Source organism: Lacerta agilis, chromosome 4 (assembly GCF_009819535.1).
Source record: "Lacerta agilis isolate rLacAgi1 chromosome 4, rLacAgi1.pri, whole genome shotgun sequence".
Classification (NCBI taxonomy): Eukaryota; Metazoa; Chordata; class Lepidosauria; order Squamata; family Lacertidae; genus Lacerta; species Lacerta agilis.
The window spans coordinates 30,658,329-30,680,697 of record NC_046315.1 but is presented as its reverse complement, the minus strand read 5'-3'; the positions used below and the strand labels follow the sequence as shown (position 1 = coordinate 30,680,697).

Below are 22,369 nucleotides of genomic sequence, written 5' to 3'. Positions count from 1 at the left end.
CCTTTAATTTCATGGTACTGGTGGCACAATAGGACTGATTCACTAATTGCTTTTAAACTGAGGCAGACAAAACAAATGTATTTTATGGTAGCAGGCTAATTGCAGATTAAAGAACATCTCAGAATCAGATTAATGACCTAATAGGTAATTATCCAAACATGTCTCAGCAATTTAGTGAGATATAGCCCCACAATTCTGCTCCCCTGCCTTCGTCATAGCTCATGATCATTACCCAACCCAGTTAACCCTACCTTAACCCACCGAAATCAATCACCTATCATACCTAGTCACTGTCTGCTCCAAAATACATGGTAACCTCATCCTCTTGATAACCTCTGTGAAATGTAATGCTCAGTAATCACAACGCAATTGAAATTGCACACTATATTGTTGTGTAAGATTATATCCTACTGCAACCTAGAACAATGAGCATGGAAATGAATGTATGAACTTGTCAAACTGTGTCCTTTTTCAGTTTCTTCAATTAACTTGTATATGAGGAAGTTAATCACAGGATAATTGAAGATGATGTCCTCAAATTGGTTTTTCTCTGCAACTTAGGTCACCTAGTCCTGGACCAGAACAGAATTGTTTTCTCTATGGGCTTCCAGATGACTCCACACACCAGCTGCTTCAGCAACATGACAATTGCCATCATCATGAACAATACCTTGGCCTGGGTCACTCTGTGCCGCAAGGCAAAATGGGCAACTCCACTAAGGAAATCATGAAGGATCCTGTCTTCCATACAGGTCAGTGGGACATAAACCATAAAAGGAGATTTTTGTTGCTGTTGCTTGCTATGCATTAACCTTTGGAGGAAAGTTGCTGCTTTCTACTGTAAATCTAGGGCAGGGCAGAAAAGGACATTGATGTGAAAAGCAGAGAGAATGGTAGGCATGGACTTTGTATTCAGTTAAAGTTCTGCATTATTTGCAAGTTATATATGGTGGCATATACAGAAACTAATGTTCAAGCATTTGAAATATACAGCCTAGAAAGATAGATCCAAGTATGCAACTGGAGCATATTCATCTTTCCAGTGACATTGCTGTGTGCCTCCAGCCCAAAACTGCCCGCATCTATATCAATTTCAGTAAATGACAGAGAGTGAATTTTGAATGGGAAAATGTCAAGTATTTTATACTAATGCAGGCTTCTTTCACACAATCATTTTTGTGTTAGTGTCACAGAAATGACTGCATGAAATAACTGTGTAGCTCAGGTCTGAAATGTCAAAAACAATTACCAAAGGCTTACTTGGCATTTACTAATATGCCTTTTGCTGGCAAATGGAATAAATCAGAGTAGAAACTTGTCATTAATTGGCAGAATTTGCAGACATTTTCCAAGCGCATCACTTTTACTTAGAAAGTCTTAGCATTTCAGTATATGTCACTTCATTTTTTATATTTTCAGTAATACAATCATAGCTTGCTATCTGACAAATTGTAGTAACCTTTCTGGAAGATCTCCAGAGCAGGGATTTAAGCTCTTTTGGTGGATTTTCATAGTGAATTTCTTTCAAAGTATGTTGAAGAATAGTGGTATCTGACCAAGGACACACTTTCATTGTCCTTCCTTGTCTTCCCAGATTCTGCCTGCTGCCTTGGTCTAGTACCAGTTGAAGACGTAGAGAGGACAGATTTCTGCCAAGATAAACGACAAGTGTGGCCCCCAAACACAGTGGACACTTGCTTGGCCGGAAGCACAGAGAAGCATCTGAACAGCCTGCCACTGCATGTTCCCTTAGAGACTCTTCCTGGCACCAGTTAGGGAACTAATTGCCTTACAAAGACTATTCTAAACAGAAAAAGGGTTATTTATTTTTGTATTACATCTCTATTTATATATTTATGCACTTGTAAATAGATGTGTATCTGCCTTCTATAATGACGCTGAAAGAAATGGCATCATGTGCAAGAGGTAATAAACTGAGGCAACAGCATGTATTTCCATCAGATCACGACTTGGAAAAGGCAGCTTCCTACTCTCAGCAACAGAATAAGCACAAGGGCAAGAGCTGCATTTCCAGCTGCAAGAAGGTTCTCTAAATGGTGAGATTATGGGAAAGGGTCTTTACTTGCCTCCCAGCAGGAGGAATCTCATTGCAGAATGCCAAAAGAAAACAGATATAAAGTAGGTACCATATTTATCTGCATTAACAAGCAATATATACAAGCACAGATTCTGTGATAGTGTGCCTATATAATGAAACCAATGCCATGCTTCATCAAGTAAATAAAGACTGTTTCTTCCCTTTGACTGAAATTGTACTTGCCAAATGCATCTGCTTTAGTTAGGTAAAGCCTCCTTTCCTCATGTTACAGTCCCCTTAGCATTCATTTTTCACCAAACACACACCTCATTTTAAGCTTCTGGTTTCAGTGCAAATTTAGGGGTATTAATGTGATCAGCTTCTAGTCTATAGAAAGATGAGTCATCTAGGACATGGTTTTTACCTATAGCCATTCATTAAGCATCATGAATATCTACGGGAGCAGACAGAGACCTTTTGTTTCTTTAAAGGAATAGCTGCCCTTTGATGTCAGAGTCTGGCACAGAAATGTTTTTAAAAGTAAATCAATGCAATATATACATATATACATACACACACACTATATATATATATATAATGTGATGTGCTTGCTGAGTTCAGTACAAAGTATAAGGTGAACAGTTGCAGGGCTGAATGAGGACATCAGAACAATTGCTATATTGACTCAGATTTTATTCTCAATCTCAAAAGTATTAATCAACAACACAATTTCATGTTGAAAATACAGATATGGAGACACATCTGCATCAAGATACTAATTGCCAGATTAGGAGGACAAGGTTTTATATCCATTGTGCCTGAACTTGCATATATTTGGATCAGGAAGTAAAACATCTATTTGATCTATTTAACTATAGCATAGTTAATTGTGCCCGCCAGATGTTGGCCTTCAACAACCCTGACCATTTGGCCAGGCTGCCTTGGTTGACCAACACCATGTCCCCACGTACCCAAAGCCAACGGGGTACACTAAGTAAATGAGAGATAGATGGGGTTGCTACTGTTTTCTTAATAGTGCCTCTGTGCCTTTAACAGCCATATGAAAGACAAATTCCAGAGCTGCAACTTTCTCCCATCAATGTATCAAATGGCTGAAGGCAAGGGGAAGTTTTAACATTCTGCCTGGCCTATGCTATTAAAAGGTCCAGAATTTCCACCAAAAGGGGAAGAGCCTTAAGACCAGGACACATCATACGAAACTTAAATCTCAAAGGCTAGCTTGCTAATTATTCTCATGCAGTAGGATTGATATGCATATAAAATGAGAACAAGGGGACGACATGAAAAGGATTTAATCCAGCACCCCACCTTGAGGATATCCAGGCTGAGATGGTGGAAAGATGCGGCCATCCTTCCTGCTTAGGAGAGTGATTTCTTCTTTCAGGACTTCAGCTTCTTGGGCTTGTAACTGGACCAATGCTATCAGCTTCTCCTTCTCCTCAATATCTGCTTTGCGAGGCCCTTGGAATTCTGCTCCCTGAAGAAACAAAAGCCAAAAACTGTCCTCAATCACAGATGAAACAATGGCACTCCAGGCACAGAACACTTAAAACACTTTTGACCATAATACTACCAAGGAGCTCCCTTCTGGATGTTGGGCAAATTACTTTCTCTGGTGATTGGCTTGTGTCATTCCTCTCACCCACTGTGATTTAAATGCAGGCACATATTCAATACAAGGAATAAACCATAGAGAAAATGTGGATCGGGTTATTGAGGAACATGGGTAACACCCTCCCTAGGTAGAACAGCAGCTAGTAGGGTCAGTTTACAATTATAACCTCTAAAGCAGCCCGAGAAAAAAGTTTATTTGGCTTGCTAGTCAGGAACAAGTGATCAAAGCAGCACATACCAGGTTATTCTGTAGTGCGTCCAACTTAGTTTCAAGTGTCATCTTCTCCATACAAAATGTGTTCATTTGCTTCAGTTTGCCAGTATTTTCTTGTGTCACCATCATCAACTCTTGACGCAGGTCAACAATTTTATCCTGCAACACAGCAAAGATTTACTGGAGTGATAAAAATATGAAAGCAGAACTATGAGAATGCCATGGTCTGGAAGCTACAGAGCCAGAGTGGTAGCAGCCAACAGGTCAAAGAACAACTGGGGGAGGATGGGGAGAAGAGGGACATGGCTGAAGAGGTTTTTTGCATACTAGCCGAAAACAAAATGCATCCCCATTAGCAGTTTTAACAGAAGCTTTGCCTTAGCAACACTGGCCCCCACTGTCCTCTGGATCTCACTGCCCTGGATAAATTATTAGCCCTCCGGACATTAGTTGGGCTACCACATTCTACTTGTGCATAGATAATGACAGCAATAAGTAAGGAACCTTGCAAGTGCTTTGAGATTGCACTCTGATTACAAATCCTAGATTCAAGGGCCTGGAGTTTTGCATATAAGATCCGTCTCTCTTAATCTCTGCTGTAGAGGAGTTCCTGGGTCAGCAAATCACCATTCAGAAACCTCATTCAATGCCACAAAAAACCTGTTGGCATCTGATAAAGAGAGAAGGAAATGTGTTTCTGCAAACACCATGAAGCATGTTATATAATTTTCAATTTCAAACTGTTGTCAGCTGCCCTCCTGAGTGTTACACAGGCAGTAGAAGGCAGGAGCAAAAAAAAATTATACATAATAAAGAACTGAGCTGGGCTCTTGCCAGCAGGTTGGAAGAAAAGGTCCTTCATTTTTCTGGGTGTTCTTTAAAAAAAATAAATACTTCCCCGCTCACCGGAAACAAGGGGAGTGAAATAATTGGGACTGAGCTACATCCACTTCAGCTGGCTTAGTTCAATATCCTGTTTGAGGGTATCTTAGGGAACTTCACATCACAGCCTTCTCCATGTCTTTTCAGGGCATGCTGCCAATCCACCCCTGACATGACCTCTTTTTCAGCCCTACTGATCTTGGAGTTGACATTGGTGGGGCCACAATTGCAGAAAGGGGAATTAGATATTGGATAGCTCTCTCCGACTTCAGGGCAGGAGATCCAGTGCTTCCTATGGCCCTTGTGATCCCCTATCAGGGGCCGAAGATTGTAGGCTAAATTATATATTGCAACTGGTTTGGTGCGGAGAGGATAGTTTTGTCTCAGTCTTTGCACAGAAGCACCGAAGTAAATTCTACAGGCTTCCTAACAGAAAGGGCACAGTACCAAAATAGAAGATAAACGATTCCTCCCTTGAAAGCTATCCCAGTTATTGAAAGATTGTCCTGAATTGAGCTTCTGACAGATAATCTGGTACGCCTTCAGGGTAAGGGTGTTCTACAGTTTAGGAACAGCAAGCAAGAATAATTCACTGCATATTCTTGTTCTCCTAAATTGTAGGATGGGTGGAATAGTTTAAAAAAATGGGGAGGGGGGTGCGCGGCTATAAGATGCAATACCTCGCATATACATACATATACACACACACGCCGTGTGTGTGTGTGTGTGTGTGTGTGTGTATATATAATATATATAATAGATTTATTAGATTATAGCAGTTACATGGTTCTGACGTGCCAGGAAACATTTTCATAGCACTGCATACATGATTTTCCAGACTGAGCATTTGGATAACTACCTAATATACTTGTCCAGGATATCCCGCTCCTTGCTTGACAAGTGTACCTTCTAAATAATGATGATGCAATTACCACATTGCCTTCTGCCTCCTAACCAGGGTTTGAACTGTTTCCTGATTAAAAGGCAATTTTAGCCCTACACCCTGGTCACAATTGCAGGCCACCTGGCTGCATTAACTATGTGATTTAGAACAAGTCTTACCTCCCATTTTCTTAATTCTGCAGCATGAGTTTGCTCTTTTTCCATCATCTTCATTCTGAGTTCTTCCAGATTTGTGTTAACAGAAAGAGTCTGCAGGGCTTCCAAGTTCACTAATCGGCCAAATTTCAGCATCATCAGCTCATTGCATTTCTCTTCCAATCCTGCAAGATGAGTTTAAGGCCTTTGTGTTCTCTCTATTTTCCTTTTTAAAAATATGTATACCTACATATACAGAATACTACTGTGCATATTCAGAAATCCAATCCTAAACAGTGCAGCTCATGGTAGCACAACCTGTGGGAATGTGCAGGTAGATTAATTTGCATTGCAACAAAATGATGGATGAGGTGGCTTTGGAGAAGTTCTTCCCATCTCCAGAATACCACGAGAAAAGGTGGATGTGGTTATCCTTTTTTGTACCAGATTTATGAGATACTTCGATCCTACCAGAATTTTAGCTGTTGCGATCTTTGCCACAAGAGCCGTCCGCTGCACTTTCAAGAAGCCCTTATACCCAGAACTGTGCAGCAATAAGCCATCACTGGCACAGCAGCAGTGACAATAGCCTCCAAAGTGGCTCTGACATAGGGTCCCAAAGTTGGTATAGCATAATGTACAATCACACTGAGGAAAGGGTCTAATCCTATGCACTGCCAAGCAAGCTAATCACTGTTTGAAAGGATCATTTCCTCTTGCATATAACTGCCTGATGCCCTTCTATAGGTATCCACACACCATCAGAAATTAAGCATGGTACCCAGCTTATGGAATGCTCTCTGCAGAGAAAATCACCTGGCACAAAACTTTGTGGCTTTAAGGCACTGGGCAAAGACTGTTTTTTTATCAGCTCAGGCCATTTAAAATGGTAATACTGTCATTTTTCTGTTTTAAGCTGCTCATCCTACCTGCTGTACTATTTTTATTTTTATTTTGCAAAAAATAATAATTAAAAAACCCTTAATTTGTAAGATGTCTTGGGAGGCCATTTTTTTTAAAAAAAGAAAAAAAGGTGGGATAGAATTTTTTTAAATAAAGGAAGAAACAAAGCAAGTTGAGCAGTGCACAGGGTGAGGTCTGCAAAGTTCTCATGTGTTTTACATGCCTCAATTCATTTCAGGTTCGCAACAATCCTTTAGGTTGCTTCACACATTAAGTTGGGGAAAATAAATGTTTTCTCACAGGGGCACACACCATGGGGAGGCATGGGCAACTGGGAGTTCTCAGTAGCATGCATTCATATTGCACATGTGTTTTACATTAGAATGCTACTTTTTCACCATGTATAATATGGATACACATCATATGTCTCTGTGCAGCATTCAGCTCTCGTTTTCAGAAGTAGGAAAGGATACACATTTCTTCTGAAACTGTGGCTTTGTAGGGCATCTACGCCTCTCTGTGTAGAAAGAAGCTAAGTATACCTCCCAAGCAATAATTGTCAGTCATGTGTGATATGCAGAGAAGAAAAGCCTTCACACACCATATAAAAAGAAACTGGAAACCTAGCATACACTCACGGTCAATCTTCAGCATCATGTCCCTCCTGTCTCGAATGAGCTGTTTGTGCTGCTGCCGGGCCTTCTTATAGAGTTCTCTCTGCTCTAGTTTCTCCTCCTGCAGGACCATGATCCTCTGCTGCAAGTTCACCAAAGACTGGTTGGTAAACACCAAAGACTGCGAGAGGTCAGGGGGGATTTCTCCATTTGAGATATATTCCACCTGCCAGAAATAACCACAGACTTATAAACGTCTCTGGAGCAGAGCATGTGGCATTGTTGCATCTATGGAATTCCCCAGAAGTACACATGGCACTCTTTGCCCATGAGCTGTAACCCTCCAAGGCTACTTATGAGCAATAGGGGTCCATGGTGGCAGGGGGAGCAATAGGCAGACAGCAACTCCTCACTGGATAAAACGTAATCCCCAGAGTCCCAGGTTTCCTTTTAAAAGAAAGGGCAAGTTTCTGGCATTTGCGGAGCCTGACACACAAGACAAGATGCGCAGGCACCATTCTAATTGTTTTGTGATAAACTAACCAGCTTCCACCTTTCAGTGTTTTGGCCAATGAATGAAGCCATAGCAATGATGGACGCTGAGGAGAGAGCGTAGTCAATAAGATGAAGAGAAGGCTAGAGTGAGAGACGCTTTATACAGACCTGGAGTAGCCAATGTGGTGCCTTCCAGATGGTGCTGGATTACAGTTCCCTGAAGACCCTTGCCTGAAGAGAGTTGTAGTCCCAGCATCTGGAGGTCACCATGTTGGCTATCCCTAAGCTAGACTCTGGGCTCGCTTTTTAGTCTTTCCTGCTGGTCTTCCCTGCCGACCATAGAAAACAATTCAATTCCTACTGCAACTCATTGCAGAATATTTTGGTTATCAAGAAGTCAAAGTCGGAAACAGGAGCCCCGATTGACTTGTTACCTGGTGAAGTTTTAGAGGCACAACTACATAGAGCTCATTCAGTCTCTGCTGCTTCTCCCGCTGATAGGCCTCCAGTTCCCAATCTGCTGCATCTAGGCTGGCTGCTACTACTTTCACCTTAAAACAATAAATAAATCCAAATTCAAGCAGCAAAACCTTGCCATGAAGTCCTAAATCAGCAAGAAAGTGTGATGACTATGAGTTGCAGGGTCCAATCCGTCCATGGTTTCATGAAAAGTTGCTTCACATGATCCTTTTGGGATAGAGAACCATGGGCTGAATCAGAAAGTGTTGCAGTTCTGCCCTTGGCAAAGGACTTGTGTGACGGGTTACCCACCGTGGCCACATCCCTCAACAAAACCTAGAAATGGCAGGATTCCTGTTGGGTTGAACTGGAAAGAAGTCACTGTACCTTCTTGGCCAAGACATCGTACTCTTTTCTGACATTTTCAACAGTTTTCTTTTCCTCCACCAAGGCCTCCTCAATGTCCAGCCGCTTCTCTCGGAGCAGGAGTGTGTTTTCAAAGAGTGCCTCGTCACAATCTGAGAAAAGGAAGGGTCCGGATTAAGCAACTGCTTCTGATTGTTTTTTGTGTGCTTTGGGTTCAAGCTCCACGTTGGGCAAACGATTCCTGCATTGCAAGGGGTTGGACTGGATGTCCTCATGGTCCCCTCCAACTCTACAATTCTGGGATTCTACACACACCACATGTACAGCACTGACAACCAACATCACCACCACCCCAGGAAACATAAGAATCTGCCTTATACAAAGTCAGAGCATTGGTTCACCTAGCTCAGTATGACCAACTCTGACTGGCAAAAGCTCTCTAGGGTTATAGACTTGGGGGATTCCCAGTTCTGCCTGTATTTTCCAGGAATGGAAGCAGAGCACACAGAGAGAGATGCACACATTGGCATTGTGCCAGTTCACCAGAGCAGGGTCATTCCTGCTGACAAGAGCTGATCTGATTAGCAGTGTAATGTCAGAAGGTGGGATTTCTGAGATTGCAAGTTCTCCTCCAAGGTTCATGGAGACAGATTGCTCAGCAATATCTATGTGTAAATATGTTGATTCAGAAACTGATTTACAAAACACAACTCTTGACAAATAGGATTGCATCAGCCCCAGTGTAACAGGCCTGTTTATAGGGGACTTGTGATAATGTATTACCTAAATCTGCATAAACAAAAATAGGTCACTTGCAGTTTTTGTGAAGATTTACAAACCTATTTCTGAGAAATCAAAGTATGGTAACGGGACGTTATTGCTTCATACCATTAGATGGCAGCAAAGGGCTTAGACCAAAGTTTGAGCCACTAGGGATTTCTATACAGATAAGTAACACTTAGAAAATTAAAATTCAGTAAGAGTGTGAAATTCTTCCCTGGGGCTTACCTGTCCTCTCGGGAAAAGACATCAAGGCTTCATATCATACATAAATTGGTATTTGTCTAGTGTTAACTCCTTCATATTGCTAACATACCAACTACTATATTAGCAAAGCCACCCTAAAAATCCAGAGCTACTATATATATAATAAATATGAAGGAGGCTGAGCTTCTAGAATGTGGCCAGTTCTTGATATTCTAAAGTTTACATATAAGCAAAGCAGATAGAAGGAGATGGCCCACACAGGAGCAGCATCTCCTTAAATCTCAAGCGAATAATCTCTTTTCAAAGGCTGATACACAGCCATCTCCAAAGATTAAATGAAACTTGGTATTAGCAGGAGGAGGTGAACATGACTTACTTTTTGGACAAACGGAGTCATCAAAGACTTCATCCTCAGATCCTGACTCTTCTTCATCACTCTCCAAACTAGACTCTTCATCACTCTCTTCCTCACTCTCTTCATCTTCATCTGGAATAAGAAAGCGCCATTGTCACACAGAAAACTCCTGCTGAAGTAACACAGCCCAGAGAGCAAGCTTCTTCATCACGGGGGTCACCAGGGTAATATTCAGAGAACAAAATGCAGCCATTAAAATGGCAGAAGGAAGTGTCCAATACCCGCATGCTAATCACTGATCAGGCAGCACAAAGCAATTTGCAGAACCAACAAAGCCAAGCCAACTCACAGGCTTGTTAAAGAGGACTAGATTGAGGCTAAGGCTGAGATTACGGGTTGAATACACTGAGCAGAGGTCACAAGGTGGGACACGCATAGTTTAGTTCTGCCTCCACAGCAATGCAGAATTTGGTCAAAAGGTATACGGGGCAACATTGACATGAAACAGTATTTCCAACCTCCTTCGCCTTCCACTTCTTTCTTCTTAACACGCTTGATCCTCTTCTTTAGGACTTTAGTGAGGAAATTAGCAAATTTGTTGTTTTCTCCCAAAGACACTTGGAAAGTGGCATAAAGGATCTTCTCTCGTTCCTGGAGCTTTGCAATCTCTGCTTTCTTTTCCTCAATTTGTGCAAGATAGCTATTTAATTTGTGCTTCAAAGAAAGATAAATAGCATTTAAATTCCACGTGAGCAGCACTGGACACAACTACTACAGTTTGCTTAGCTACTGGGATGAAAGGAGGACTATCTGTAAGAGAGGACAGAAGCACTTTTCTCCCCTGTCTGAAGAGACTCCTTGGCCAGCTACCTATATTGCAGCCACCTGGGAAAATCATAAGAATTGTAGAGTTGGAAGGAACCACAAAGGTCATCTAGTCTAAACCCCCTGCAACACAGGAATCTTTCACCCAATGTGGGGCTTGAACCCTGAGATTAAGAGTCTTATGCTCTACCAACTAAACTATCCTGCATACAACTCCTTCCACCTGTGCACTTTTTGGGGAGCAGAAGTCTCCACTGATGAGGGCTGCCCCTATCACATCTAGAATGGCCCTTAAAACCAGCAGAGGAACTTCAAAACTGTATAAAGCCTTTTATATGCCATGCATACTTGCATTTCCTCCTCCTCACTGGAAAGACTGTTGACACGTTCCTGGAGAATGTTTTCATGTTTCTCAAAGTTCTTCAGGAGAAGCAGCTCTTGAAACCAAGTGATGTGACGTAGGTCAGCAGTTTTCATCATTATGTCCAGTTTCAGTTTTTGGTGACGAAGAAGGCGAAGCTCAGCATCAAAGGTAATCATGAGCTCATGAACCTGGAGAGAGTGTTAAGTCAGAAGTAGCACTCAAAAAAAGGAGTAAAAGAATAATGTCAACAATACTACTGTATTAAATGAACAGCTTTAACTGTGCCTCATTACTAAATTAACAGTTTCCTGCAATATTGTTGTCGTTCTAAAATAGCAATTAGTGAGGCTGAAGAATAGACTGAAGCCATTTCCTTCCAAATTGACATTTGTCAAAAAAAAGGGGGGGGGAGTATCAGCCAGGGATACAGTTTTTCACCTACTTCCAAAGCATGCATTCTGACTAGTGGTGGGTCAATAGTATAAATTCTCCCATGTTCATGCAGTTCATTGATGTGGGATTAATCGGAGATTTGAAAATGAAAATCCACAGAATTTTTCACAATTGCTGACATAGTTCAACTTTACTTTAGAAACTGGATAGGGTTCATGATATGCTAAATAAAGGCTAAATACAAAATTCTCCTTGCTTTCATATTATCATTAGCAGAAGTGGACCAGTTGCCTGACATATCAAAGTGGGCAAAAAAATTGGGAAATTAAAGACATTTTTATTTTGAGAAGCATTTCCAGCTGGGCAAAAGGGCACTGATTCTGTAGTGTTTTTAAACCTACATTTAATTGCATGTAGTTTTGGTACCTTATTAAAAGCTATTTTTAGTTGGTTTGTGCAAATTAATTTGAGGCCAATGGGAAAAGGGAATAGGGATGAACAAATTTAAAAGATTTCACTTGGGAGCAGAGTATGCCCAGTCGGCTTTGAAATATTTTCACTTACCCTCTTGACCAAAACCTCTTGCATATAAATGTTCCGAATCTCCCCCCTCTTTGCAATTTCCAGTTCCAAGTCTGTAGGCTCCACTGCCTCAAAGTCAAAAGATTTGACTGTCTGCCCAGCAGTTCCAGATGCTATTTTCATCGATTTCAAACTTGTTGAGCGCATGGCAGCTTCTATGTCCTTTGCTGAAGGGGCACGATAAAAGCCTCCTCCGAAACCCCCTAGACCTCCGCCCTCTCCTGAAGGAGCTACTTGCACCGTCTCCTTGAGCCTGGCCCGCTCTTCCATATCATGTTTGAACTTCATGAGCATTTCATTGTCATACTGGAACTGTTTCTCTGGAGTCTCTTCCGGAAGGAGTTGGGGAATTGGAGGAACAGGGACATGTTTGGATGGGTCGAGGGATGATTGGATTTTTTTCAATTCGTGCACCACACACTGGATCTCTTCAATAATAGCCACCTTGAGGTCTCGGAGGGACACAATCCATTTGTTCATTTCCAGTTTCTTATCATGTATCTGGAGAGGGTTAGAACAGGCTTGCATTAAGGAACTCGCATTACGTCAGTATTCATGAACCAGTCCACCAAGACACTCTGCTTCTGGTCTTAACTCTACCTAAGCAAAATAATTTCAAAAGGAGACTCCGGTGTGAAACTGCTGAATTGCAATTCATCAAAACACTCAACTCAAGCCATTTGGGTCTGAATAGAGACAAAAGTTTGCTTTCCAACTACAGATGTTCATTTGCTCAGTATGCCAGAGTGATTGTTTTATCATCTATAACTGCTGTTGTATAATGTCGCCATATTTATTTTGTATACATTCTAACTCAAATTGAATTGTTGAATTCCATTTCTATCTGATCTCACTGCTTACAACCTCTTCCCCATTTTCCCGTGTGTGTATTTATTGCTACAAAAGAGGATCCGAATAAGTAAGTGGACTCTAGTCCATGTAAGCTTATCTCATAATTAAATTTGTTAAGTCTATAAGGTGCTGGAAGACGGTTGGGGTTTGTTTGTTTTTTTGCTGTAGCAGACTAATACAGACCAGATACAGTATTGCATAAAAGATTACTATTTATAGTACAAAAGCAGGATTACACAGTAATTTTTTTTGGGGGGGGGTGTCCTGTATTCATTCATATGGGCGCCCTGTTATCTTACTCATCTGCCTCCTTTAGCTCAATCCTAGAAGTATTAATAAAAATAACTACTACATACCAAGCCAGGCCTCAACTTCACACCTATACTTCGGCCTGCCAGTTGTGGCTCCCTTCATCCAGTTTTCCATTTTCTTGCTCTCCATGATCAGGCAGCATTTAGTGGGGAGGCTTTTTCCCTAAATATTTTTTGAACTTCTGCAGAACTCAGGCTTCCCCCAAGTCTGCTAATATTTCTGTCTTGTGCATGGGTGATACGATTTGAAGTAAAGAAGCAACAGCATGCAGAAAATTAAATCAGGAATGGGATGGTTTAAATAGCTTTTTTTAATTGATTATGTTATGGTTTTATTTGTTTTTTTAAACTACTTTTGAGTTCTTTCTTACAATCAAGTGGTATATACATTTTATGAAATTATGAAGGAAAAAAGTTTCTCTGCCTTCCAGTGCAAATGCTTAGGAGAAGACAGAGTGAATCACACAATCCAAAGGGGAGGGGGCAGAATCTACTTACAGCCACTTCTAAAGATGCCAACTGATGAGTTTTCTTGTCAGCATTAATTCTCATGTGTTCAGGAATTTTGTAGTTAGTAGCTGTTTTCAATTTGAAGTCCCCCATATTCTGTTGGGCCTCTTTGATATTTTCTACATCTTGGGGGTCCTCATAGTCATCGCTTGGTTTGCTCTTGAATCTGACAAGCAACATTGGAGATAAAAGCTATCAGTCCAACAGGCAGCATCAACTCACTCACTTTATAGCGTTTCATTCATCAAAGAAGCTGCGGCACTGTAACTGCCCAGCTCTCATCTCATGCAGAGGCAGCAGGAAAAAGACTGAAACCTTTTTATACTGAAGGGAGGAAACACAAATGGCAACAGGGAAGAGTGCTGTTATACTGAGCTCCTGCTTCCAGGCTCTCCATAGGCATCTGGTTGGTCTGTAAGACGTTCTGTTCCCTTCCTACTAATTCACATGGAGGGATTACTGGAGAACAGACCTAGAAGAAGACTAAGCCCAGAGGGGCTGGTTGGCACCAGCCTGACCCCCTGCCAGGTCTGCTCTCCCAGTAAGCAAGTCTGTCTTTCTTGATGTAATTGCTACCTGCCTGCAGGTGAGAAGTTTCTCTAGCTGATTTCTGGGGGGGGGGGAGAGTGTGTGTTTGGTTGTTGGCTGAGTGGATACAGCTGGGCTGTGGTCAAGAGCCTGCCTTATAATAAGGGCAGGCTTTGCCACTAGCAATGGGGTGACTCCTTTGGGTCTCCACTTTGAGGAGATATGAGACCATATACCACTCCACATGATCCTACTGTTATGCCACATCACAATAACATTTTGAAATTTTGAAGTAATAGGGGCCAGGTATGATTACTATTTGTTTATCAGCAACATCCATCAACGATGGGCATTTAAAAAGTCCTTTCTTTTCTTTCTTTTTACTCTCGACTCACAGTTCTTCCCATTCATTCCTTCTTTGTTGGATCTTAGCTTTGGCTCTGTCTGCTTTTTCAATAATTTTTCTAAGTTTTTCCATTCGATTTTCAACAATGCGGCTTGCCACCGTGTGTGGATGCGCCTTTTTTGGCAGCTTTTCTGATTCCACTTCTTCTTCACTAATAGAAGCCTGGGTTGGAAATTTTGGCTCTGCACAAATGTGAAGAAAAATAAGGTAAAATGCTTCTGTCCATATCATCCTCATGTCAATATATAGTTCACATGATTGTCTTAGTAGAGTGCTGCATTTACATCCACTTTGACAAAAAAATGTTGTTTCATGGGAAGAGTTTCCAAATTCAGCTTGCTGAATACCAAACTGGAGCTGGCCCCAAGGGATTTCCTCATGAAAGTAGGTTTTAAATGACATCTTCTGATATTTCCTGCTCTTTGCAAAGGCTAGTCTGGTAGCATCTGAGGAATTCTCACTATGGCCCCTCAATGTTGTAAAATGCAAAGCCCACCTAAGCTTCTGTGTGCAGGAGGGACTTTGTCCCAGATTTTATCTTGTGAACCACCCTGAGATCTTTTGATGAAAAGTGATATATAAATCTAATAAATAATGCCTGAAACATTATTTCAGCATTACTTTAAATGTTAAGAGAAACCATTGTAATATTCCTTCTATATAAAAACACCACCACCTTTACTAGTTGCCTTCAACCTAAGCCAAGGAACAAATTCTCCACTTTTCTGGCTGGTTAGAGTTCCAGGGGCAACACTTTATAAATTGGCTTCCTTTGAAGGAGAGAGCACTGGAGGCTCACAACATAGATTTGGTTTATTAACAAATAGACAAAAAGCACCTAAATGGAGGTAAGCAGCAAAGCCACTGGCTTATCAAGTAGCAGATCTGCTACCCGACATCACATCGCCAGAGAGAGGCAACCTTTATCTGAATATCCTTTTAGCCTTCTGCTAACTTTGCACTTCAATCTGCCCTTCTTTTTCTATACACAGACAAACATACATACAGCTTTTACATTAGCACCCTCATCTTAGCTGGTGTGTCACTTTCTAAACTCTGATAGAATTCAAACACTCCAACAATTGCCTAGCTCCCATGGAGGAACTATCCATTAGCCATTCCGGACCACTTAAAAGCCATTTCCCTTAAAAAATAAAAAGCAAGGTTTCCTAGGCACTGTTAATAATAATAATGATCTACCAGCCTGTGATATACAATCCCATGACAGTGTTCCACATGTGTTAGCACTATATAGAAAAACTATATATATATATATATATATATATATATATATATATATATATATATATATATATATATAGGTACAATCGCACAGCTGGAAAAGAGTCACATATTGGCATGGAGTCTTCCTGCTACATTTCTGCCCTCAGTAAACACATACAGTACAATTTTGACCGGACAGAACTTCCTTATACATCAGAGTGCTAAAAGCTGACAAGTCAAAGGCACCTCTACCATCTGCTCTGATAAACTGCAAACCCAGTATATTTCTGAAGAACCAATGACCTACTTGCTTAGGCACTTACTACTCCACTATATTTAAAAAAAATAAATCACAGTATTTCACCAAGAAGAAGAAGAAGAAAGTATTGTGCTTGTGGAGGAAACTGTTGACATTCAATGCAACGTGGGAAACTGTTTTTGAGCAGCATTAGGGAACTGCTTTTTGAAATACAATGCAAGGATACCATCTGACAAACCCTCTGGTATACAACCATAACAAGTAATATAAGATGAAGGCTGGAGAAAAAAATATTATCTTATTATCTTATGCCACAATGTTTTCAAACCCTTACTGGCATCCTTTTGGGTCTCTGTCCTTTGGTCTGTGTCTTTTCCTTTATGGTCATATTTGCTCGATCTTCTTTTCGCTGCTTGACTTTGTTTACTGACATTGTACAATTTTTCTGAGATTGACAACAGTCTGTACGTGGAGATTCGGTGGTTGCTTCTCATGGCACAGACCACAATGGTGTCATATTCCAAACTGGCCCGAAACCTGAGGAATCAAAGCAAAGATCTAATTTTTTTAATGCCACATTTTCTGCTCCATAAAGTTGTCTCGGCAGGGATCAGCCAAGCAGCAACAGCCGCTATGCCAGGGTCTAGAAACCATTTTTCTGTCAAAGGCAGCATTCCCTCCAGGTTAATCCATCAAGGACTACATGGCAGCCGCTGGGAAGGGCTGGAGCTAAAATTAGATGGAGTTTGCAGCGTTGTGTAGTTCTCTCTTTCTCTGTGCCACCCAAAGAACTCCCTTCCTGGTCTGTAACTGTCAACTCAGACCCCTTTAGCGTTTATATGCAAAGTTTGGGATTCTTTACCCCAATGTACAGGTACATCATCACTTTACACTTGTTTACAAGTGTATTGACCCGGTGTGAAGCAGCTGTGATAAGGCAGATTCTATGTTAGTGAACTTTAGAAACTTTAGGAAAGGGGCTGAAAATAAAAAGCAAAAATTATTTATATAATAAAGGTAAAGGTAAAGGACTCCTGACCGTTAAGTCCAGTCGCAGATGACTCTGGGGTTGCGGCGCTCATCTCGCTTTACAGGCTGAGGGAGCCGCCGTTTGTCCGCAGACAGTTTTTCCGGGTCATGTTGCCAGCATGACTAAGCCGCTTCTGGTGCAACGGAACACCGAAACCAGAGCAGCGCACGGAAACGCCGTTTACCTTCCCGTCGGAGTGGTACCTATTTATCTACCTTCATACAAATGTATGGGTGTCCTTGCACTTGGAATACCATGTACAGTTCTTGTTGTTGCACAGCTGGAAGAGGGTCAGAAAAAGGGCAACCAAAATGATGAAGGGGGTGCAGCACCTGTCCTATGAGAAATGGTTACAACGCTTAGGTCTTTTTAGTTTAGGGGGGCAGAAGGAAACTAAGGGGAGACATGATAGAGCAGGCTTCCTCAACCTCAGCCCTCCAGATGTTTTGAGACTACAATTCCCATCATCCCTGACCACTGGTCCTGCTAGCTAGGGAACATGGGAGTTGTAGGGCCGAGGTTGAGGAAGCCTGTGATAGAGGCACATAAAATTATGCCTGGTGTGAAGAAAGTGGACAGAGAGAAGTTTTTCTTTCTCTTCCATAACACTAAAACCAAGTGAGGGTCATCCAACAGAATGGTGGGAGATTCAGGACAGGCAAAAGGAAGCACTTCTTCACAGAGAACATAGTTAAATAATAAAATTTGCTACCACAAGTTGTAGCAAAGGCACAAACTGAGTGACTTTAAAGGGGGATTAGGCAAATTCATGGAGAATAAAGCTACCAATGGCTACCTGTCTTGATGGCTATATATTGCCTCTAGGATGAAGGATGGTATGCCTCTGAATAACAGCTGCTGGGGAACAGGAGCAGGAGAGTGCTGCTCTGCCTCCTATAGGCATCTGTTGGGCTCCTGTGAGAACAGAACACTGGACAAGAGAGGCATCTGGTCTAATCCTACCGTTCTTCTCTTACGTTCAAGCAAAATGAGTAATACCAGAAATACTTCAGTTTTCAAAGAAAAGTTTCCAGCTTTTAAAAAAATAAAGTAAAAACTTAGCAACATCTTATAAAAACATCTTAAAACATTTTAGCAAATTAATAATCTCTCCCAAAATTTGAGGACAAGGGGAAATGGCACTTGCCGATTCTCTACTTTCTGCAGCCCAATGCGATGTTTCTCCTGTTCCCAGGCCAATTCCTTTAGGACGAGCCGGATCTTATGTGCAGTCTTTCTGTCCATCTCTGCACGGATTCTGCGGTCCAACTCAAATTGCTGCATATTGAAAAAGTAGCATCATTTTATGGTGGCTACGATGACGGTTTGTTTGTTTGTTTGCTGGATGTCTATTCTGCTTCTCGGCAGCGCTCCCGGGTGCTGGGATGTAATGGATCATGATGGTCCAAAGCAGAGATGGGGAAACTGTGGCCCTCCAGAAGTTGTTGGACTCCAGTTCTCATCAGCCCCATCAAGAATGGCCAGTGGTATGGGATAATAAGAGCTGAAGTCCAAAAGCATCCAGAATCAGAGGTACCCCAGCATCTGTTTACAGACAAGGGGTGGCCCATCCGTTTCACCACTTGAGGCAAAACAGGACTGTGCTGATCCATGCCCATGTTGCCTCCCCTGCTTTTGCCATCACCATAATGCACCTCTTCTCCTCCTGAATAGTTCTACCAAGGGCAAGATGTAATTTCTGCTCCCATGCTAGAAAGATTGTGATTTTATTTTGATCTTTTTGCAAGCTGGTTTTTAGAGCCTTTTGGAGCTATAGAGTGAGATAAAAGTATTCTAAATAAAATGAATGAAGAAATAAAAATATTGGTGAAATCCTAACTGCCACCAGCAATTTGCCTAATTTAGGAACAGCCTGTCAGCAACGTTAACAATATTTTAAAGCAGCCATAGTCGCGCCTCAGTTAATTCATTTCTCTACTTTCAAACTGTTCCCAATGATGTCCACTTGTAAGATTCACTGTTCAAAGCTGAATGTAATACCTGTATGAATGTAATACCTGAATGTATTAGTCAATCTCTACATATACATGGAACCAAAGCTAAATCTTGTTGTTCTTAATCCGCTTTACACTTTACATGCATGGTAAAATGACATGAATACCCTCCTAATTTACTGGTATTCTATGTTCCAACAAGCTGTTCCCTGGGGAGTACTGGGCTAAATACTTAACCATGAAAAGCAGGTTGGAACCACCTTTATAGGACAAAGCAATTCAAACACACTGAATCTGAAAACTATCAAGGCTAAACTAAGAAATGCATGCAAAGCACAACTGTAAAAAGCAAAACAGGCATTTTTCTTTTTAAGAAAATATCAGGCTTCGTTGTTTCAACTATTGGGAGTAAACACGGAAGCAGTGGACTCACTTTTGGCTGGTTGTTTTATTTAAATTGCAAACTGACCTGAGCCCTTAGCATAAAAACCCTAATACAACAAAATAAACATTGACCCATTACAAAAATACAAGCCACACTAAGACATTAATTTGTACCTCTAAAGAAAGAAAAACCATACATACTGCTCTGTGAAGTTGCATGTGAGATGGCAGCTGACGGTTCATTTGCAGCAAATTCTGAAACTCCTCCCTTAGAGTGCTTAGTTCTTGTCTCTTAATAGATTTCTTCTTTTCTGCTATCCTCATTATATAATCATGTTCCTTTTTTTGCTTGGCATTTTCAATACTAGAAATGTGAGAAAATAAAGAAAGAGAAGATAGAGCAGTTTAAACCTAAACTCTGGAAGTGGGCCTACAGAAAAGCATAACATTTCATTATGCCAAGAACAAACTTAGTTGGTCTCTAAGGTGCTACTCGAAGGAATTTTTATTTTATTTAGTTACAATTATCCTGACAAAGCCAACAGTGGCTTTTGAGGTGGTCTGGGTGGGTATGAAACCTTTATGCGTTGAAGAACTGTTTCAACAGAGTAGAGCGTATCTAGAAGTCATCTAGATCTGACCTCTTAATTCAGGCATCCCCAGACTGTTTTGGGACTACAACTCCCATCATGCCTAGCTAACAGGACCAGTGGTCAGGGATGATGGGAAGTGAAGTCACAAAACATCTGGAGGGCCAAGTTTGGGGGTGCCTGTCTTAATTCATACTGGCACCCCAGGCACCGATCCAGAAGTGAGAGAGATATTTGAGGGGAATAGCTTTAGCAACATGACTTGCCAATAGGCCACACCGGATGAGGGTGCACTGCCATTTCAAAGAGGCCATTAGCAAAACCCGTTCCTCATGAGGGATTTGGAAGCAAAGTCTCTCTTTCAGCAGCTTTACCTGTAGGCAGTAGGATCCTCAATATCTTCTGCTGCTTTCTCTTTTTCGATGCCTCTCTGTGGAAGAATGTAATTAAACAATTGATGGCACTGTTAACAGTTGGCATGGCTGTTCCTGAATTTAGGTTTGGAATTGCACGCAGCTCCTCACAAGCATAGTACTGTAATTCATATAGGATATAAAAGACACAATGGTGTCTTTCTAGTAATCAACCTCCCCGAGGCCCAACCCTAAGGAGACTGAAAAAAATGTTCATCAAGGAGAAACAGGTGAAAGTTTCCCAATAATTGTGCACTTAAAATATGAAGTAAGGCCTATCTTCTTGGCTGTTACTTACCCTTGGAGAGGGCACCTTAGCCTTTAGCACTTTCTTAACCTCCTCAGCTGAAAGGATGTTATAAGTAAAGATATTGCCATCTGCTCCACAGGTCACAAGAAACCGATCATCAAAACTTGGACATATGCCTTGAATTTGCCCATAGTTATTATCATGCATGCTGTATGACCAATATCCAGCTATATTGTCCTTTGAGAGCCATTTCTCGTGGAGAGCGTAGATCCGTACTGCTCCATCCTGCATGCCACAGATCATTAGCAAGCCAGTGGAGCTGTGGTAGTAATCAAAACGTAAACAGCTGAGGGTAATTACTTTCTCCACAATACCCTGTGAAATGGATATCTAAGGGAGCAATCCAAACCCAAGATCTACTGGTATGTGCAAGTTAGGATCCAGAAATTCAGGCTCAGACAACTGATTCCTAGCACAGCCAGCCTAGGTTGAATCCTGGTTCAACCAAAGATATGCCAGCATAACTCCCACAACCAAGCTCAGCCAGGATTTAGTCAGCTGAGCCAAGACGGGCAGATTTCACATGGCTGTAAGCCCTGAAAAATGGGCATTCTGGGGAAGTGGTGGGATGGGACCAGACAGAGGAACTTGTCCTGGATCCTAACTTCTATTCATCTCAGCCACATAACCTGTCAACTTGGCAGGACTCATGCTGTTATGAAGAGCAGTGTATGTCAAGCACTATTTCAAAGGTCTGTTTTTCCATTGCCAGGCTTACACCAGCTGAGGCAGCAGTAGTTCTGCTCTCGAACAGAGTTTGGAACAGCTCAATTGAAGGCAGTGTAAGTTCCACATGCCTCCAATATTTAGTATTGTTCTATGAATCCTAAGAAGGCCCAGGTAATGTGAGGCATCCAAAGTTCTAGTAGGAAAAATGTAATGCTGGCAAAGGTCTTTTCTGCAGCTTTTGACTAATGGATTTGTGGGGGGGGGGGGATCACAGTGTTTCCTCAGTTCTAAGTTGTGGTTGCATTCACACTACACACTTAAAGCGCATGGCTTTCCCCAAATAATCCTAGGAACTGTAATCACCCATCACAGAGCTACAATTCCAAGCACCCTTCATAAACTACAGTTCCCAGGATTCTTGGAGGGGGGATCTATGTGCTTTGAATGCATGGTGTGAATGCGACCTGTGTCACATTTTAGGATTTTACCTTAAAAAGGTATATGAGCAGAACAGGTGGGTTGGAGGTTTCTGGAGCCTTTAACATCTCTTAAATCCAATTCGGGTTACACATAAACTGATGCTTATGAACTCTTTGCATACAAAGTGACTGCTATCTTCACCACTTTGACTTGTGGCTCCTCCTGGCATCAACGCTGGCCAGCAGCAGAGCAAGCCGATCAGGCGCCTGGGGCAGCACACATGCCCTGTGCCCCGGGCCTCTGAGGAGTCTGCCTGCCTGCTCCCACTCAGCCGCCCTACAGCTGGGGGGGAGGCGGC

General features: G+C 41.7%; 2 protein-coding genes across 5 annotated transcripts in view; one reads left to right on the top strand and one right to left on the bottom strand.

Annotated features, from left to right (window-relative positions):
• BOC (BOC cell adhesion associated, oncogene regulated) overlaps positions 1-2,265 on the top strand; it is a 71,926-nt gene extending 69,661 nt beyond the window's left edge. For all 4 annotated transcript variants that reach the window (XM_033146564.1, XM_033146565.1, XM_033146566.1 and 1 more), the window contains 2 exons: positions 562-752; positions 1,595-2,265. In XM_033146564.1, the coding sequence (XP_033002455.1) occupies positions 562-752; positions 1,595-1,776 (373 nt within the window). In that variant the 3' untranslated portion in view covers positions 1,777-2,265. The remainder of the gene's footprint in view (positions 1-561; positions 753-1,594) is intronic.
• A 445-nt stretch (positions 2,266-2,710) lies between these two features.
• Positions 2,711-22,369, bottom strand: part of CFAP44 (cilia and flagella associated protein 44) — a 33,147-nt gene continuing 13,488 nt past the window's right edge. The window contains exons 14-30 of the mRNA XM_033146562.1: positions 20,911-21,181; positions 20,574-20,629; positions 19,811-19,973; positions 18,418-18,548; positions 16,575-16,777; positions 14,747-14,939; positions 13,812-13,989; positions 12,133-12,651; positions 11,160-11,363; positions 10,505-10,700; positions 10,008-10,118; positions 8,666-8,796; positions 8,254-8,370; positions 7,349-7,550; positions 5,832-5,992; positions 3,912-4,046; positions 2,711-3,536 (exon numbers count right to left, since the gene is read on the bottom strand). Coding sequence (XP_033002453.1) covers positions 3,351-3,536; positions 3,912-4,046; positions 5,832-5,992; positions 7,349-7,550; positions 8,254-8,370; positions 8,666-8,796; positions 10,008-10,118; positions 10,505-10,700; positions 11,160-11,363; positions 12,133-12,651; positions 13,812-13,989; positions 14,747-14,939; positions 16,575-16,777; positions 18,418-18,548; positions 19,811-19,973; positions 20,574-20,629; positions 20,911-21,181 — 3,157 coding nt within the window. The 3' untranslated portion in view covers positions 2,711-3,350. The remainder of the gene's footprint in view (positions 3,537-3,911; positions 4,047-5,831; positions 5,993-7,348; positions 7,551-8,253; positions 8,371-8,665; positions 8,797-10,007; positions 10,119-10,504; positions 10,701-11,159; positions 11,364-12,132; positions 12,652-13,811; positions 13,990-14,746; positions 14,940-16,574; positions 16,778-18,417; positions 18,549-19,810; positions 19,974-20,573; positions 20,630-20,910; positions 21,182-22,369) is intronic.